Source organism: Hyperolius riggenbachi, chromosome 4 (genome assembly GCF_040937935.1).
Source record: "Hyperolius riggenbachi isolate aHypRig1 chromosome 4, aHypRig1.pri, whole genome shotgun sequence".
In the NCBI taxonomy this organism is placed as follows: Eukaryota; Metazoa; Chordata; class Amphibia; order Anura; family Hyperoliidae; genus Hyperolius; species Hyperolius riggenbachi.
The window spans coordinates 7,113,317-7,134,453 of NC_090649.1; the positions used below are offsets into that span (position 1 = coordinate 7,113,317).

The 21,137-nt window shown below is 47.0% G+C and overlaps 1 protein-coding gene across 2 annotated transcripts in view; it reads right to left on the reverse strand.

The window, feature by feature from the left end:
* LOC137571118 (uncharacterized) overlaps positions 1 to 21,137 on the reverse strand; it is a 209,164-nt gene that overhangs the window by 159,888 nt on the left and 28,139 nt on the right. For both annotated transcript variants that reach the window (XM_068279826.1, XM_068279824.1), the window contains exons 3-4: positions 13,985 to 14,122; positions 5,290 to 5,445 (exon numbers count right to left, since the gene is read on the reverse strand). In XM_068279826.1, the coding sequence (XP_068135927.1) occupies positions 5,290 to 5,445; positions 13,985 to 14,122 (294 nt within the window). The remainder of the gene's footprint in view (positions 1 to 5,289; positions 5,446 to 13,984; positions 14,123 to 21,137) is intronic.

Sequence of the window (21,137 nt, forward strand, 5' to 3'; positions counted from 1 at the left end):
AGAGGCAGCGGGGGTCTGGGCAGAGAGAGGCAGCGGGGGTCTGGGCAGAGAGCATACAGTCAAAAGCGGCGCCTGGAAAAAATGGCGCATGCCCTTAAAACGCTATTTAGCGTTTTAGAGTTTAAAACGTAATTTCCCACTCCCGGTGTGGTGGAGTGGGAGAGTGCATTGCCCGGCTGCCTGCGGTGGGGCGGGAGGAGGCAATAGCTGCCCGGGGAAAAGTGTAGCAGATGTGCGCAGGGAGTGGGGGCCAAGTCCCTCTCCCACCCTCTGTTCCTCACCTCGGGAGCCCCCTCCTTTTAATGATAGTCAGCGCAGCGGGAGATACAGCTGATCATCAATCACCTCCCCAGGCTCCGGTCTTCAGCAAACGTTAGAGCTGCAGGTCTACGCTGCCTCTTCTCTCTGCAATGCTGATTACACTACTTCCTGATCCAGTGTAATCGCCATTGCAGAGAGAAGAAACAGCGTAGACGTGCAGCTCTAACGTTTGCTGAAGACCGGAGCCTGGGGAGGTGATTGATGATCAGCTGTATCTCCCGCTGCGCTGACTATCATTAAAAGGAGGGGGCTCCCGAGGTGAGGAACAGAGGGTGGGAGAGGGACTTGGCCCCCACTCCCTGCGCACATCTGCTACACTTTTCCCCGGGCAGCTATTGCCTCCTCCCGCCCCACCGCAGGCAGCCGGGCAATGCACTCTCCCACTCCACAGGCAGCCATCCAGCAACGATGCCACCTGAAAACGGTATATTACGTTTTCAGTACATTTGAATGGCGCGCCAGAAAGTAGCTGCGGAGCTATGCGCCAGATTTTCCTGCTTCGGGGCAGAGAGAGGCAGCGGGGGTCTGGGCAGAGAGAGGCAGCGGGGGTCTGGGCAGAGAGAGAGAGGCAGCGGGGGTCTGGGCTGAGAGAGGCAGCGGGGCACTGGAGGGCAAAGGCATCAGGGGTGGATGTGTGCAGAGACATACATTACCTTGTCCTGGGCAGCCGATCGCTCCTTCCCTCCGCTCCTGCACTGCTTCCATGTGTTTGCTGTAGTCCTGCAGCCGGCCAATCACCATGCGGAGACTGAAGCTATATGGTGATTGGCCGGCTGCAGGACTACAGCAAACACATGGAAGCAGTGCAGGAGCGGAGGGAAGGAGCGATCGGCTGCCCAGGACAAGGTAATGTATGTCTCTGCACACATCCACCCCTGATGCCTTTGCCCTCCAGTGCCCCGCTGCCTCTCTCTGCCCCGACCTAACCCGACCCCCGCTGCCTCTCTCTGCCCCGAGCCCCGCTGCCTCTCTCAGCCCTGACCCCGCTGCCTCTCTCTGCCCCGAGCCCCGCTGCCTCTCTCTGCCCCGAGCCCCGCTGCCTCTCTCTGCCCCGAGCCCCGCTGCCTCTCTCTGCCCCGAGCCCCGCTGCCTCTCTCTGCCCCGAGCCCCGCTGCCTCTCTCCTCCCTCTGCATTTGTGAACACTTATAACGCTATTTAGCGTTATAAGTGTAAGGTCCACTGCCTGCGCCATTTTTTAACACTTATAACGCTAAATAGCGTTATATAATGTAAGTGTATGAGGCGCCCTTTTCATTCCCCTGGCGCTGTGCGCCATTTTTAATTGTCACGGCACAATTCACCACAGAGGATACATCACACAGAGATCCCGCAACCCACCACAGAGGAGCCATCAAACAAATATCCCGCAATCCACCACGGAGGATCCATCATACAAAGATCCTGTAACCCACCACAGAGGATTCATCACACAAAGATCCCGCGATCCACCACAGAGGATCCAAAAACACAAAGATCCCACAATCCACCACAGAGGATCCATCACACAAAGATCCCACAACTCACCACAGAGGATCCATCACGCAAAGATCCCGCAATCCACCACAGAGAATCCATCACACAAAGATCCTGTAACCCACCACAGAGGATTCATCACACAAAGATCCCGCGATCCACCACAAAGGATCCAAAAACACAAAGATCCCACAATCCACCACAGAGGATCCATCACACAAAGATTCCACAATCCACCACAGAGGATCCATCACACAAAGATCCCACAACCCACCACAGAGGATCCATCACACAAAGATCCCACAATCCACCACAGAGGATCCATCACACAAAGATCCCACAACCCACCATGGAGGATCTATCACACAAAGATCCCACAATCCACCACGAAGGATTCATCACACAAAGGTCCCGCAAACCACCATCGAGGATCCATCACACAAAGATCTGACAATCAATCACAGAGAATCCATCACACAAAGATCCCACCATCCACCACAGAGGATCCATCACACAAAGATCATGCAATCCACCACAGAGGATTCATCACACAAAGATCACTTAATCCACCACGGAGGATCCATCACACAAAGATCCCGCAACCCACCACAGAGGATCCATCACACAAAGATCCCGCAACCCACCACAGAGGATCCATCACACAAAGATCCCACAACCCACCATGGAGGATCTATCACACAAAGATCCCACAATCCACCACGGAGGATCCATCACACAAAGATCCCACCATCCACCACAGAGGATCAATCACACAAAGATCCCACCATCCACCACAGAGGATCAATCACACAAAGATCATGCAATCCACCACAGAGGATGGGATCGGTTGAAAAGGGCGCCCGAGCTGCCTGTATGAAAAGGGCGCCGCCATAGACATCAATGTTATTTCTGGAAATATGGGCTACAAGGTGTAGAAAAGGGCGCCCGAGTTTTGATATAGGCTACAAGTGGGCTCCCCTTTGTAGCCCATATTTTTTCGGCTACAAGGTTTTCAGCTACAAGCGGGCTCCCCTTTGTAGCCAATATTTTTTTCGGCTACAGTAAGGTGCCCCTCTGTAGCCCATATTATTGACTTTTTTTTGTAGCCGAAGTTTTTATATGGGCTACAAGCGCTGGAAGCCGAATTATTTCACTCCCCCACTATCCATGGCGGCCTGGAGGGGGAATAGTAATTAACACATCCCGGAGTTTTTTTGTAGCCGAAGTTTTTATATGGGCTACACCAGGCGCCTTGTTTTTTTTGTAGCCGAAGTTTTTATATGGGCTACACCAAGTGTCTTTTTTGTAGCTGAAGTTTATATGGGCTACACCAGGCGCCTTTTTGTAGCCGAAGTTGGTATATATATGGGCTCCACCAGGCGCCCTTTTTTACCGGCGCCCTTTTCATGTAGACCCCAGAGGATCCATCACACAAAGATCCCTTAATCCACCACGGAGGATCCATCACACAAAGATCCCGCAACCCACCACAGAGGATCCATCACACAAAGATCCCACAACCCACCATGGAGGATCTATCACAAAAAGATCCCACAATCCACCACAGAGGATCCATCACACAAAGATCCTGTAACTCACCACGAAGGATTCATCACACAAAGGTCCCGCAATCCACCATAGAGGATCCATTACACAAAGATCCCACAATCATGGTAATGGAGAAGAGAAAAAGCGTGCACCTTCCATCTTGAAATATTCGTATCTTTTATTGCAGCAGTGAAGACAACATCATTGGACTCTATGTGGTAGTCAAAAGAATACTTAACATACCATTATGTAGAACGGTGGAGGTAGAGGAGGTGGGTGGCGGGTGCGGATGGCGGAGAGCGACGGCCGTTTCGTGTCTCAGGGACACTTGGTCACGCTGCGTTCCACTTGAGTCCACCGTTCTACATAATGGTATGTTAAGTATTCTTTTGACTACCACATAGAGTCCAATGATGTTGTCTTCACTGCTGCAATAAAAGATACGAATATTTCAAGATGGAAGGTGCACGCTTTTTCTCTTCTCCATTACCATGATTTGATTTCCTATCCCTATCCATACAGCGGAGCACACATCTTACAAGTGGATAGCAACAAGGACCGATCTGGTAACGGTGAGAGTGATTTTGCTTGTTTTTTTTCCCCTTTCACTGGACATATGAATAGGAGTGCCGCACTTTATTTTCCCTCTGTTATAGCAAAAAGATCCCACAATCCACCATAGAGGATCCATCACACAAAGATCATGCAATCCACCACAGAGATTCCAGTGCCCCCTGTATAGGGTGGCCAGGTATAGTTGCTTCCATATAGGTAGCCAGTATTGTTATTCCAGTATAGGTGGCTAGTATAGTTGCCCCCAGTATAGGAAGCCAATATTGTTGCCCCCAATATGGGAAGCCAATATTGTTGCCCCCAGTATAGGTAGCCAGGATAGTTGCCCAAACATAAGTAGTATAGTTGCCCCAGTATAGTTAGTTAGTATAGTTGCCCCCAGTATAGATAGGTAGTATAGTTGCCCCAGTATAAGGTGGTTAGTGTAGTTGCCCCCAGTATAGATAGGTAGTATAGTTGCCCCAGTATAGGTGGTTAGTGTAGTTGCCCCAGTATAGGTGGTTAGTGTAGTTGCCCCAGTATAGGTGGTTAGTGTAGTTGCCCCAGTATAGGTGATTAGTGTAGTTGCCCCAGTATAGGTGGTTAGTGTAGTTGCCCCAGTATAGGTGGTTAGTGTAGTTGCCCCTAGTATAGATAGGTAGTATAGTTGCTCAAGTATAATTAGTTAGTATAGTTGCCCCCAGTATAGGTGGTTAGTATAGTTGCCCCAGTATAAGGTGGCTAGTGTAGTTACCCCCAGTATAGATAGGTAGTATAGTTGCCCCAGTATAGGTGGTTAGTGTAGTTGCCCCAGTATAGGTGGTTAGTGTAGTAGTTGCCCCAGTATAGGTGGTTAGTGTAGTTGCCCCAGTATAGGTGGTTAGTGTAGTTGCCCCAGTATAAGTGGTTAGTGTAGTTGCCCCAGTATAGGTGGTTAGTGTAGTTGCCCCTAGTATAGATAGGTAGTATAGTTGCTCAAGTATAATTAGTTAGTATAGTTGCCCCCAGTATAGGTGGTTAGTATAGTTGCCCCAGTATAGGTTAGCAAGGTGGTTCCACTGCAATCGCCCTCCCCCCCTCCCCTGGTCACCGCTTACCTTCTTGAAGCAAGTGGCAGCTGCCTCCGGCAGGGCAGACTCACCGGAACCCCCTCGCTTGTCCTGCTTGCAGACCTCGGAACTGTGTGACAGCGGCTCCCATAGCAGCAGATCAGGAAGTAACTACCTCCGATATACGCACTGCTATGGGAGGTGCGGCAGGTCACATAGATCTGAAGTCTACAAGCAGGACAGGCAATGGGATTCCGATGAGCCTGCTGCAGGAGGCGGGCGGCCGGGAGTGAGGAAGTGACATCACCTGGAGTTATGGGCGGGACAGCCCTGAGCGGGGGTTACCTCTCTCCGGTTCCACACATCGCAGGCCGCACTTGGAGCAGCAGCACTTCCTGTTGCCGGTACAGTTGCCATCATTATGGCACTCCGGTTTGCCAGGTCTGACGATTGAGCAGATTTCTGGATCGAATGCCGGGCAGACTGAAAGAAGCTTGAGATCTGCAAGAAAGAAATATCTAGAGATGAGATCTAGGAGGAAGGACTTCAGTTATGAAACCGATTCAGTCTCCAAGCTATCGACAATGAGATGTTACTGCTGGGGGGAGCGGCCGCTACAATATCAGGGGGCGGAGAGCTGTGGGGTGTCATAACATCTTGCATTCCCTCCAATACATACTGAACCCCCCCCCCTCCTCCCGCTTTCTTTCCACCCCTGGTGTTTGGTGAGGATGATGTACAAGTGAGATGCCACAACCTGCCTCTGCTCAGAAAACATTGAAAGAATACTTTCCAAAAGCAATCAATTTTCTCTCTATGACAACATTTTGCTTAATCGGACTTAAAGAGACTCAGAGACGAGTTACAGTACAGCTCTGATAATTACCCGGGGCTTCCTCCCACCCCATAAACATGTCTAAGTCCCACGCTGTCCCACGCGGTCTGCCCCTCAGCCGCGGTGATCTCCGTTACCAGCCTCAGTTGATGCCAGTCAGGGTCTACTGTGCATGCACAGACCTCCTGCACATGCACATTAGACCCGGAGTGACGTCCCTGACGCTGATAACGGAGCTCACCGCAACTGACCGCCAGACCGCGGGAGGACGGCGTGGGACTTAGACATGTTTATGGGGCGGGAGGAAACCCCGGGTAAGTATCAGAGCTTTACTGTAACTCGTCTCTGAGTCTCTTTAAACATTTCAGCCCGTGGGGATTTTTCACCTTATGCATCAGAGCAATTTTCACCTCCCATCTATTCGCCAATAACTTTATCACTACTTATCACAATGTATTGATCTATATCTTGTTTATTCCGCCAACAATTAGGCTTTCTTTGGGTGGTACATTTTGCTAAGAATTATTTTTTTTTTCTTAATGCATTTTCACAGGAATATTAAGAAAAAAATGGGAAAAATTCAATATTTCTCTGTTTTCGGCCATTATAGCTTTAAAATAATACATGCTACCATAATTTAAAACCTATGTATTTTATTTGCAAATTCGTCCCGGTTATTACACTGTTTAAATTATGTCCCTATCACAACGTACGGTGCCAATATTTTATTTGGAAATAAAGGTGCATTTTTTTAAGTTTTGCGTCCATCACTATTTACAAGCTTATAATTTAAAAAACATTCATAATATACCCTCTTCACATGCATATCAAAAAAGTTCACACCCTTAGGTTATTATTTATGTTTTGTTTTGCAATTTTTTTTATCATTAAACATTTTATTTGGGTCATTTTTGGTGTGGGAGGTAAACAGTTAATATTAAATGTAATAATGTGTATTTATTTCATTAAAACATGTATGTAGATGTAGTTTTACTATTTGGCCACATTCAAAAAAAAATTTAGTCCTGGAAGTGAACACTCTTGCTTCCAGGAAGCATAAGGAGGATGGGAAACTTTATTTTTTTTATCAGAAAGACAGCGGTTTCTGATAAGAAGCTAGGGACTATGTTCCCATTTATTGATCTTCGGGCTAACGGGGGCAACACGTGCACGCGCGGGAGTGCACAGCAGTGCTACAGCAGCCACCTGGACGTGACATCATGTCCAGGCAGCATAAATGGTTAAGGTGGCCAATAACCACACAGGTTTCCCAAAGATCATTTACAAACGATTCTTTGTGTGAACGATCAGAAATGATTGTTTGGGATCACCAATGGACAAATATTTCCTAGCCAATCAGATGAGATTAATTAAATACATCTGATTTTCAGATCAATCCCATCAATGGTTAGGAGATTTTTGCTCATTAGTGGTCCCAAACGATCATTTCCGATCGTTCTTATGAAGAATAGTAAACTATCATTTGGCAAATCAGTGCCCACTTTTATTCTAACCCATAGTTTTGTTTGTATGCATATAGCCAAAAATGGGAGGGGGTGTTAGGGGAGAGAGCCAGCGTGATGAAGGAAGAGTAGGTGTAACGATTGTGGGATATCTCCGTGTTCAGCGCACAAAGATGTGCGCTGACACTGCGGAGGTCCTCCACAAGCGTGTCAAGATACTAGAACCCAGCTTTTGGTGCAAGCACCAGTAGAGGGAAAATTCCTGTCGGCAGATGGCGCTGGGGAGTGCAGAGGAACCAATCCTCTGCACCTCCACAAATGTCAGACAGGAATTTGTACGAAGCGCAGAACGCAATCGCAAGAGAGGCGATTGCGAATGAGAACGAGCAAAGGGACAGATTGTATGTGTGTGCGCCAATCTAGTCGCCACCCCGCGACCGCGCATACACAACAGCAGATATGAAATAGGAACGCGATCGCGAGAGGTGCGATCGCCAGACGTGACACAAGGCAGATCAGAATAGAATACGAGGGTAGCAAAGGCACAGCAAATAATACAATGAGAATATACGGAAAATAATAAACGCTAGCTAACCGCGAACACCGCACTCATTCGCAACAGTGCACGCGGTTATGCGCGGTCTCCACGTGATAAGCACAATAGAGACAAGCACGCCTAACTAACCATCAACAGACAAACACGAAACAAAGAACGTGAACGCTTGCTTAACGGTTACCTCACCGAGCCTACAGCAAGCGCCCGTATCAGACAAGACAGACAAACGAGAAACAGGAACTAGGCAGAAAGGATCCACCGCTCTTCCGCCAGAGCAAGTGTGATCCAAGCAGGAACACAGATCAGAAAGATCCACAGCCGCTAACGCTAGCGGCTAGTGCGATCTAAACAAGACAGATCAGATGAGGTAGCCGGTAGCAACCGCTGCTCCAGCTTACACTCCAGGAACTAGATCAGAAGGATCCACAGCCGCTACCGCTAGAGGCTAGTGCGATCCAAACAAGACAGAGCGATTCGCTATCAACCGCCGCTGGTGACAGCGCAATCGCGACAGACAAGACAGGACAGAATAGGCAGTACAGATTATACACAAACTGACTGCACTAACTAGGAATGCAAGGAGCACTCCCCAAGAATTAACTATACTAAGATAGCAGTGGCTGACACTCCAGGTGAGTCCAGCAGGAACAAACCTCTATGAGCAGCGAAGCATTGTGGGACACACATACTACTTATAGTACACGCCTCCAATGAATGTGGCCAGGCAATTTGCATGACAACGTATGCAAATTCCTCAGCAAGCACAAGCTGCAAAACTGACAGAAGGTCTACTTTCCAGAGTCCTGCAGCATGCAGACCTGAATAATGATCAAAAGGCTGCCTGCCTGCGCAGGCAGCTGAGCGGATCGTTACAGTACCCCCCCCTCTAGGGACGAATTCCAGACGTCTTTCAAAACTGGTGTTACCAAAAAACTCTAACTGAAGACTCATGAAGGTCGGGGCAGCCCGACAAGGTCCAATTCCAGAGTCAGTCCACCCGAAACCGACCTCATCGGAAACAGAAGCCACCGAAACATGCCCATCAGTACTACCAGTCTTAGCGTAACACCCATCAGGACTGTGGATACCAGAGAAAAAGCCATCGACACCCTCCAGACAATACCCACCACCTTCCAAGGAGCGTCCGAAAATACCAAACCTGCCACAATACCTGTTCGAAGTGTCCCTTACAACACAAAAGCCACCATTGATCTTATCCAGGGGACCAAGCAAAATCTCTCCCGGAATCTCCCAGAACCTTTTGAAGCTCCACAGAGATCCCAAGAGGGCAGAACAATCACCAGGCTCACATGGAGAATTACCAAGAACCCCCATGGAACCAATGACAATTCCGGATTCAGAATTACGAGGACACCCATCAAGATCAAGACTTTCAGGGACCACTTCTGGGCATGCAAGCAGGCAGGCTAAATCAGAGCATGTCTCCACCGAGGAAGCATCTGAGTACGCTGGTAACCGAGGCACACTTGGGCTTTCTGGGTCACAGAGCACACTGGGGTACACCAGCACAGGAGAAACCTCAGTACATGTCGGGGAACTGCCAGCCTCAGAGTCCGGCACGACAAGACCAAAACCAGTACCGGACAGAGAATCATCATGAGTGGAGGTCACAGGCACTGGACTTTCACAAGAAGACTCGGATACAAATTCAGAAATTTCTGTGACAATAATATCATCATTGACTACATATGAGTGAAGCTCCATCAGAGCTGAAAAGGTAGCCAGCAAGGCAGCAATGCCTACGGAAGAGGGTAACACCTCAGAAGGACTTGGGGGGCAGGAGACATCTCCTACAAGTTCTGCACCCTTTGGGAGGAACTCGGAGACCTCCAGAACATCTTTTTTCAAGTTTTCTCGGAAGGATTCTGAACTATCCATGTTACAGGGCAAAACTGGAACTTTATTTTGTGGACAGGGCAGATGTCCCAGGAATGGTTCCACCATAACCTGAGACTGGATCTCATCATCATGAGGGGAATGTACAGGTATATTTACTGGAACACACACTGACTCCCTAAATTCATTCTCACTGTACCCAGAATTCTGTGTGGCAGTCAAACTAGCTTGTAACTCCAAAACTGCAGAAAAACAGGTGAGTATAGTGGCAATACCTAGACGAGCCTCTAGGGACACTGCAGGAGACTCTAAACAAGGCCATCTTAACTCATCCAGAGTACAGGGTGCAGAATCAGCACTTTCCTCAGAACAAGAAAGGGACTCACAAATGTCAGTGTGATTGGACATCATATTGTTATTCATGGTACAGGGCAGGCTCAGAGAAACTTTCTCTGGACCCAGCAGAGATGTTTCAGAGTCAGATTCGCAAACCCGAAGCGCTGTCTCACTCTTAGATTCGGCTAACAATGTCAAATCCGAGGAGCCAGAACGCAAAACCTGCGAATCCAAGATCGCTTTAGGTTGTGAAACTGACGCTTCCATAGCGCAAATCTCCGCGATCTGCGGAGCAGACTGCAAGGCATCTAGGGTCGAAACACTGGAGCAATTGTCCCCAGGCAACGGGCCCTTACAGGTGTGAACAGGGTGAGACAGAGACTCATCTGCAGAAGAAATAGCGACATCAACAGAATAAACTTTATTAGGCATATTAATTTCACTTTTGATGCTGCATAGTTTAGGAATTTTTCCCATAGCAGGATCATAGATGGAAGATCTTAAAGATCTGTTCTTAGATGACAAGGGATCCCACATATCTTTGAGAAAACTGGCACATTCATGTTGATCACAATCTGCAGGAACATCTGAGAAACAGGCATTACATCGCATAGATTCAAACTTCACGCAATCAGGAGAGAATCTTTCAAGATTCGCACAAGAATCAACCACAGTAGTGCACCCATTCATGTCAGGTCGCACAATATCTAGACTCACATGCTTTACCCCAGAAAGGCAGGAACAATCATCCGATAACGATGTCTCTTTATTGAAGTCAATTGATTGGTGTGTGTGCAATTCATCCAAAATCGTCTGCCACACATAAGTCACTGGATTCACAAAACATTCATCACACTCATCAGAGTCAATCAAAGCGTACACCGAATCAAGACAAGCATAAAGAATCTCTGCGCTTTTTGCGATGTAAAAATCGCAAAACGCCTTCCAATCAATCTCGAACTCCTCAATTAATGCTCCAATATCCCATGGAGCAAATGGGGGTTCAAACAACTCGGTTTCCAAGAAACCCTCATAAGTGTTGGGGTCAGGAACATGCAAAGACTTTCTCACTCCTTTAATATAGAAAATAATTCTGCCTATCAAAGGATCCACAAATGCCCTTTCTTGGGGTAATGAAACCTGAGACTGAGAAATTTCAGACTTTACAGAAACAATTTTTTTATTTGTAGTTGCTATGGGCAACGGATTTTTCAGCTGAGAAGTCTTCCTTTTTTTCCTGCTTTTAGTCCTTGCTGCTTTAGGTGGCTGCTGTTTAGACACAGGGGAATAGTTACTGCATTCACTTACAAACTGAATGGTTTTGCATGAAGTAGGTAGAGCAGCTGACTCATTAGCAACTACACACTCATACAGGGCAGGTGGCAAGCAAGGCAACTCAAACCAGTAGGAGAATGTAAATGTAAGAAACTGATATAGATTATCATTCCAAGAATTGTCTTGCAAGATTTCATGAGCCCATACAAACAGATCATCTTTCAAAAGCACATAAGCTAATTGGAGAGCAGACGTGGACGGATCAGTAATTTGAAAAGTAGGATTCAGACAAAATTTTACGCATTCAGAGAGAAAATCCTCTTTCGTCTCTGAATTTAATATTTTGAAACTCTTAAAGACACAGGAACCATACTCAGCAAAATCGTACAAATCAGAAATTCCCTCTACACTGGGGTTTTGGGTTGGGCTGCTCATAAAGTAACGATTGTGGGATATCTCCGTGTTCAGCGCACAAAGATGTGCGCTGACACTGCGGAGGTCCTCCACAAGCGTGTCAAGATACTAGAACCCAGCTTTTGGTGCAAGCACCAGTAGAGGGAAAATTCCTGTCGGCAGATGGCGCTGGGGAGTGCAGAGGAACCAATCCTCTGCACCTCCACAAATGTCAGACAGGAATTTGTACGAAGCGCAGAACGCAATCGCAAGAGAGGCGATTGCGAATGAGAACGAGCAAAGGGACAGATTGTATGTGTGTGCGCCAATCTAGTCGCCACCCCGCGACCGCGCATACACAACAGCAGATATGAAATAGGAACGCGATCGCGAGAGGTGCGATCGCCAGACGTGACACAAGGCAGATCAGAATAGAATACGAGGGTAGCAAAGGCACAGCAAATAATACAATGAGAATATACGGAAAATAATAAACGCTAGCTAACCGCGAACACCGCACTCATTCGCAACAGTGCACGCGGTTATGCGCGGTCTCCACGTGATAAGCACAATAGAGACAAGCACGCCTAACTAACCATCAACAGACAAACACGAAACAAAGAACGTGAACGCTTGCTTAACGGTTACCTCACCGAGCCTACAGCAAGCGCCCGTATCAGACAAGACAGACAAACGAGAAACAGGAACTAGGCAGAAAGGATCCACCGCTCTTCCGCCAGAGCAAGTGTGATCCAAGCAGGAACACAGATCAGAAAGATCCACAGCCGCTAACGCTAGCGGCTAGTGCGATCTAAACAAGACAGATCAGATGAGGTAGCCGGTAGCAACCGCTGCTCCAGCTTACACTCCAGGAACTAGATCAGAAGGATCCACAGCCGCTACCGCTAGAGGCTAGTGCGATCCAAACAAGACAGAGCGATTCGCTATCAACCGCCGCTGGTGACAGCGCAATCGCGACAGACAAGACAGGACAGAATAGGCAGTACAGATTATACACAAACTGACTGCACTAACTAGGAATGCAAGGAGCACTCCCCAAGAATTAACTATACTAAGATAGCAGTGGCTGACACTCCAGGTGAGTCCAGCAGGAACAAACCTCTATGAGCAGCGAAGCATTGTGGGACACACATACTACTTATAGTACACGCCTCCAATGAATGTGGCCAGGCAATTTGCATGACAACGTATGCAAATTCCTCAGCAAGCACAAGCTGCAAAACTGACAGAAGGTCTACTTTCCAGAGTCCTGCAGCATGCAGACCTGAATAATGATCAAAAGGCTGCCTGCCTGCGCAGGCAGCTGAGCGGATCGTTACAGTAGGTTAATAAAGGGGAGGGGGTGGGAAGGTAGAAGAGAAGAGGATAGAAGATGAGAGGAGGAGGCAGAGGAGGAGGAAGAAAAAGAAAGAAAGAAAGAAGGATTGGGGGGGGGGGTCCAGGAACGTAAGGGAGGTGAGGGAAAGAGATCGGAGTGGAAGGTAGAGAATGGGAAGGAAGAGAAAGAGGGAGGAGGATAATGAAAGAAGAGTGAGTGAAGTGGAGAAGAAGGTAGGGAGAGTAAGGTAGGGAATTAGAATGAAAAAAAAGACGGGGAAATATGGCAAAGGCAGGGGAGGGGAAGCAAGGGAAAGAGAGGGGAGGGTAAGAAGAAAAGTAGAGGTAGAGTAAGTTCTTCGGACAAAACATGTGTAGACCATTTATGGGCTAGCAGCCCCAGGTTTTAATTAGGTTTAATTGTCAGTTAGTGTTAGGTCTCTTCCAAGAGGGCACGTCCTCGTCGTGGAGGAGTCTAGTATTGAACAATCTGTGCACAGGCTGTTTTTGAAGCCAACGTCCACCTTTGCTCTGTTTGGAATGCAAGTTGTGTAAGTTGCCCATGTGTGGGCTCTATGCAGCTGGTCTATTCAGTTGTAGCCTATATTTGAAAGTGCTGCCATTTCCTCCTGTTGTACAAAAATAAGGTAGAAAAAGGTAGGGTAATGTTTGAACGGAGAGGGGAGGGGAAGGTAGAGTAACGTAGGGTAATGTTTCTACAGAGTGGGGAGGGAAAAGCAGAGTAAGGAAGGGAGTGGGAAGCAAGGAACAGAGGAGTAAATAAGGTAGAGAAAGGAAGGTGGGGGGTGGAGAGAGAGAGGGGAGGGTAAGGTAGGGGAAGGGATCCAAGTTGTTGATAATACTGCTCTTCTCCTGACAGACAGGGGTAAATATCGCTGGTGAACTGGCCCATTCAGACAGCACTAAAGTTCTGTAAAGGTGTCATATTCTATTTATAATTAGAGACTTAAAGTACAATGTTTTTACCCGGTATTGGTGGTGTGCACTTCATCCCACATCGGTTGCAGCACTTCTGATTTTCAGGACAGTCAATATCCTTGGTACAGTTGTTGGTGGTCTTCACAGTGCAGGCCATGGTCAGTGGTGGGCATGTTCCAGGTTTGTCTACAGAGAGATATAGCCATAATTTTAAAGGGACCCTGAGAAGTTCAGAAAAATGGAAATCAGGACTTTCCTGGGGCTTCCTCCAGCCCCCCTTAGCCCGCAAGGTCCCCTAGCATCCTCCTTGTCCCTTTCTTGGTTTTGCTGGAGGCGCCGGTAATCTGGTGAATTTGGCTGAAGTTGTGCAGGCGCGCCCCCAGCACACACCCATCGCATACTCACATCTGTCGTGGTGAGGTCAGTCTTTAGAGAACCGCGCAGCATGATGACACAATGTGTACGCGATGGGGGCGCACACGCATGACTTCAGCCAAAGTCACTAGATTACCAAAGCGGGACCAGGAAAGGAACAAGGAGCATGCTGGGGGACCTTGAGGGTTACGGGGGGCTGGAGGAAGCCCTAGGTTAGTTCTGATTTATTTTTTTTCTGCACTGCTCAGGGTTCCTTTATTAAAAAAACATTATTTTTAGTAAAGCCAATCAAAGCGGGGGGGCGTGGCCGGCTTTGAAGGAGTGAGGACGCGTGTTTCCGCGGCTCCTCCAACTCACCACCGATCCTGAGGCATCCTGGCTTCCACTCCATCCCGACCACCACGCAACCACTCTCCCCTGATGGCGGAACACAGCAGCTCCCCGCCGATACCCCACATGCCAAAAACCGGCCTCTCAAAAGCGCAGGAAGCGGCAGAGAAGCTGGCCAGATTTGCGCATGGAGCCAGCCAAGATGGCGGCAGCGCCGCTCCACTGCACCCAGCCAGCCAGCCTGCGAACACACAAGCCAGCTCTGGGTCTGAAGGGGAATCAGACATGGAACATGGGGAAGAAACGCAGCAAACCAGCAGCCAAACAGTGAGTAGATGCCCCAGCCCCAAACTACACAAGGGGGAATCCTGCAGGAAAAAGAAACGTGACCAGGCCTTCAGTGATGGGGACTCAGATAAAGGGGAGAGGGAACCTACCAGGGCTGAACTCTTGGAAGCTATTAAATCACTCCATCTAAACCTTACAGCCAAATTAGACACTGTACATTCTGATCTCTCTCTTGTAAAGGATGATGTCAGAAAACTCAGGGAAAGAGCTGCAGAATCAGACAGGAGAATAAGTGATATAGAGGATGCCATGAAACCCATACAAGCAGCACATTCTGATATCAGCAAAACCTCTGCCATACATGGCCTAAAGTTAGATGATCTAGAGAACAGATCACGGCGTTCTAACTTACGCTTTGTAGGATTCCCTGAAAAAACAGAGGGGTCAGCTCCAGAGAACTTTCTAGAACACTGGCTGAAAACTACCATTCCTAATATGACGCTCTCACACACCTTCTCCATAGAAAGAGCTCACAGGATACCGGGCGGTGCCCCAACACCTGGGAAGCCCCCAAGACCTCTAATTGCAAAGTTCCTGAATTTCAGAGATAAATCCGAAATCCTTCGGAAAGCCAGATTAACCCCTCAGATGGAATACAATGGCAACAGGATCTCCATATACCAAGATTTCTCTGCTGAAGTACAATAGCTGCGGGCCACATATCAAGCAGTTAAAACAGGCCTCAGAAACAGACAGATTGAATATAGCATGTTGTTTCCAGCCAAACTGAAGATACTTTATAACGGCAAGGCCCTCTTCTTTACCACACCAGCCGAAGCAGTCTCGTGGATGGAAGGTCAGGGCATTCCGATCCCAGCGCTCCCTGCTAAACCCAAACGCTGAACTATGACTCTGACACATGCGGCAACACTGATACCTCCATAAGAAGCCTCCCTGGCATCCAAACACGAGAGGCTTAAATGATCCAAACCTGTACTTAATTTTCTATTTTGTTCAACATATTACTAATACTTCTCTTCCACCTTTGAATAATGGGTTAACGTTAGCAATTTTATATGGCTATATATATATATACATATAACTTTTTCCTTACAGGCTGCCCATAGACTTTTATTATGGTACTCAGCTTTATATGTTCACCCAGACATTAGTTGTTAAACAGTGACATCTACTGGTACGTTTTGGAATCTGACCTTCTGTTGTGGGATTTTTTTCACTGCTCACTGAGTGATCGTTTTTCTTTAATACTGCAATACACTTGTATGCAAAATAGCCCCTCTCGGGCAATTGTTCTACTTACTATGCATACGTATAATAACTTAAAGCCTTGTGAATGTTGTTAAAAGATTGGAATGTATATTCACAGCAACAGATATAATGTTTATACCTGATAGTTCAACTGTCTTAGCTATTCCCCTAATATGACCAGAATTAGGTGGGTTTATCTGCCTAATATATGGAAGCACTATGTAACTCCAGGTGGTGAGTCGGACACAGCCGTCCTTTTTATTGCTCATCACCTTCAACTAGTTTAGGGTATAAGGTTCTCTGTAAGTTTTAGACAGCGAGCAGGGTGTTACTTTCTTGAGGGTGACCTTAGTTGTAGGTCATTCTCATAGGGGTTTATGTTATGTTTTGTTCTCTTTCTTTTTTCTATTTTCTGTTTCTCACTTTTCTTATGTTAATCCAGCAGTCTGTACAAGATAACCTCCCGCTCATAGCAATACACGAGCCCATCTCTCAGGTCTATAGAACGTGATCCATGGCCCTGATTCCAATACTCTCCTGGAATGTTAGGGGGATGAACAATTCAATTAAGCGCCAATTGATATTTAATCATCTACGTAAGCTGGCCCCTCAAATAATATGCCTACAGGAAACGCACTTACTAGGGGCCAGAGCCTTCCTCCTTAAGAAACCCTGGATAGCTAAGTATCACCTGGCACATTATTCCTCCTTCTCAAGGGGCACGGCCATACTGGTAGCCAAAACCTTCCCGGGTGTTGTCTCAGAGGTCAGGGTGGACCCTAAAGGGAACTATGTTATACTCAAATGCTTGCTAGAGGGACGCCCTTTACTAATTGCCTCTATCTATGTACCCCCTCCCTTTGACATATCTGTATTAAATGCATTAATGACAAAAATACATCCTTTACTGGATGGTCCCCTGATTATATTGGGGGATTTTAACGCAGTCATAGACCCCATCAAAGATAGACTGAAGTTGGGAGGGAAATCCTCAACAGCGCTACTTAATTGGTTAGACACATACAATCTATATGACATCTGGAGATGGAAATTTCCTGACTCCCGGGTTTTCTCCTGTTTCTCAGATTCTCACAAAACTATGTCCAGAATTGATTTGTGTCTCGGCTCCTCCGACATACTCACACTAGTCGACTCCATTACTTATCTACCGCATGGCATATCAGATCATGCCCCCTTAATGTGCAAGCTAAGGTTGCCCGCCCTGACCTCTCAGACACTATGGCGAATGAACCCAGCCTGGCTGGAGGATGAGATGGTCTTACATGACTGCCAAAAAGGTATGGAGGAATTTTGGCATATTAACAAGGGTACGGTTGGAGAGCATGTCTGCTGGGATGCAGGCAAGGCTGTACTCAGGGGATGCTTTAGGGCCGCCCTTTCACGAATTAGGCAAAATGAAACCGCGCTGCAGGAGTATCACGAGAAGGCCTCCGCTGAAGCTCAGGCTAATTTAATCTCCAACCCCTCTGACGGTACCTATGTGCAGTGGCAGTTGGAGCGAAGAAAACTAGAGCTAATAAACCTACAACGAACCAAACGTAGGGATATTATTCAATACCAACGTTTCTTCGAATTTGGGAACAAATGCAGTAAACTACTAACATACCTCTTGAGGTCCTCCACAGACTCCATGGCAATACCGAGCATAAAAACCCCCTCCGGGCACTTATGCGATAGGTCGATAGACATTGCTAACACCTTCACTAGGTTTTACGCAGACTTGTACTCCACCAAGCTTGGTGAGGTGGATGGGGAAATCGAGGAATTTTTGGGGAACCTGGATCTGCCAACCCTTTCCGAAGAAGCGATCAAAGGTTTAGATGCCCCCATTACAGCTCATGAAATTAGTACAACTATCTCCTCCTTTAAACACAATAAAGCACCAGGCCCAGATGGCATACCAATTGAGTGGTATGCAAAAAACAAAACACTTATGGTCCCCCATCTAACATCTTTATTTCAACATATATTTAATACTGGATCCCTCCCCGGCACAATGTATGAAGCTCTTATCACTTTAATTTTAAAACCCAACAAAGATCCCACCTTATGCGACTCTTATCGCCCAATATCACTTATCAACACTGATATAAAAATCCTCACCAAAATCCTGGCTACCAGGCTAAACGATTGTATCTCCTCCATTATTCACCCAGATCAAACTGGCTTCATCCCCGGTCGCTCCACCAGGATGAACATTAGAAGACTGTTTTCCAACTTGCAGTACCCTCATAAAAATACTGGCACAAGAGTGATCCTATCTCTCGACGCCAATAAAGCGTTCGACTCTATTGAATGGCCATATGTGAGGGTAGTTCTGAAATCCTTTGGTTTCGGCCCTGTTTTTCGGAAATGGTTTCAGATTCTATATGACAAACCCCAAGCCAAAATACGCATTAATTCTTTAATCTCCCCCCTTTTCCCCATTGCTAGAGGCACAAGACAGGGCTGCCCATTATCCCCTCTCCTTTTCGCCATTGCCATCGAGCCTCTTGCACAAGCCATACGCAACAGCCCTATAATACAAGGCCTTATAATAAATAAGATTCAGGAACGCATATCTTTATATGCTGATGATATGCTAGTATATTTGGCAGATCCGGGTCCCTCACTGGAGGCTACACTAAACATATATGAAGTATTCCATAAGATCTCGGGACTCTCGATTAACTGGTCCAAGTCAATCTTATTCCCACTGGACACTATTGACCCCCAAATAATTACTAAATCATCTCATTTACAGATAACTGAAGAATTTAAATACCTTGGGGTATGGGTGAAACGACACATTTCCTCATTCCTAGAGACAAACCTTGTCCCAACACTAACTCAGGTGGAGACAAGGCTGCGTAAATGGTCCGCCTTACCCTTAAACCTATGTGGCAGGATATGCATTATCAAAATGGTAATTGCCCCGAAAATTCTTTATATTATGCAAATGTCCCCAATATGGATACAGCAATCCATCTTCAAACGTATAAATTCCATGATAGTCTCCTTCATCTGGTCTGGCACCTCACCACGCATCGCCTTGGCCACATTACAACTTCCCCCAGCTCTAGGAGGTCTAGCCCTACCTAATTTCTTCATCTATCACTTGGCGGCTCAGGTAACCCCCATTCAAAGCTGGCTCAGTAATGACAGATCAAATGCCACCCTGGCAACTGAGGCAGATATAGCAGGCTCTTATGAATCTCTTTGCAGCGCGGTTTATAGATACAAGGTATCGGCAGGGTCTGAGGGAACAGCTCTTATACACAATACCATCAGATCCTACAGAAGAGCTCGTAAGCTCCTGGGTGAGCCATTGTCATACATCTCTCACAGCTCTCCTCTCTGGGGAAACCCTAATCTCCCTGAACTCCAAACAATCCCTGATATCATTTTCTGGCATACACATGGAATTAAATATATAACGCAGTTATATGATGATGGCTCCTTTAAAGACTTTAACACCTTGCGAGCAGAATTTGGCCTCCCCAGACATGCTCTCTTCCGTTACTTTCAGTTGCGTCATGCAATACAGGCACAGTTGGGGCTAACGGGGGTCTCACTTAACCCTTCAGAGCTTGAGAAACTACTACTTAAAAAAGAAAATACAAAACAAATATCTACTCTATACTGCTTCTTGAGCACGCAAGGAAACAAGGGGAAAATACAAACTATTAGAGATCGCTGGGAGCCCCACAATGCCACTCTCACTGCAGATAGATGGGCAGAACAAACCGAATTTTTCAACAAGGATATTATTGCCTCACACGACAAACTTATAAATATTAAATGGTTGCATCAGGCATACATAACACCAATAAGATTGGCAAAAATGAGCCCAACCCACAATGATTGTTGCTTTAAATGTAAGGCACCCAAGGCTGACTTTCTACATTGCGTGTGGAATTGCCCCCTGGTGAACGGTTACTGGAAATCGGTGATACATTTTTTAAGAGATACCCTGCAGCTTCCAGTGGTTTTGGATCTGCAGCTGTGTCTGTTGGGAATCGTAGGAGATATCCCCTGTAGCAAATCCCAATCGACCCTCATTAGAATCCTTCTCTTCTATGCCAGGAAAGCCATTACCCTAAAATGGAAGCTACCCATAGTCCCCTCCCTAGGTATCTGGAAGAGGTTGGTAAATTCTGTTCTTCCACTGTATAAGATCACTTACCAGTCAAGAAATCAATTTAAGAAATTTGATAGAATATGGTTTAAATGGGTCAACGCCTCGGAAACCACAATTCCTAATCTTGATATTAATGTGGCTCCTCAGGATCTTCAATGGGCCTAATTCTCTGATGATGACTCTAGTACTTATATGGGTATGCACACTGCTAAATATAATGTTATGAGTTCTAATTGCTATCTGTATATTCACCACTGTAATGTCATGTTATGTTTTTTCTGGAATTAATAAAAAAAATTCTCTAAAAAAAAAAAAGCCAATCAAAGCAGGACCAAGCCACATACTAGGTGGTCAGGGCCGTGCAGAAGGACCTCAAGTGGTGGTACTCAAATTAACCCCCCCACCCCCAAATGCCTAATCGTACCTACAAGTGGTGGGGGTGGGGAACCTTCCCCTCAACCCCCTTGCCCTGCAGTGACATGTGACCTTCACACTCCCCCACACTTCCCTTCGCTCTCCAACTGTTCCAATCCATCTCCCCTGAGCCCCTCTGCTTGACACACATTCAGTCACAGGAACGCTGGCTGCATTCAGTGGTGGGGAGTCAGTCGGATTTGTCACCGGTGCCCTCCCCCCTCCTTTGTTTCTGGCTAGGGGTGTATTGGTTGTCATGTGGGTGCTGAATGCCGATGCTGGGTGCCATGTGGGTTCCGGGTGCAAGAATAGGGTGTCATGTGGGTTTCCTACTATGGGTGGGCATTGAGTGTCATGCAGGTACTTAGTGCCATGTGAGATCTG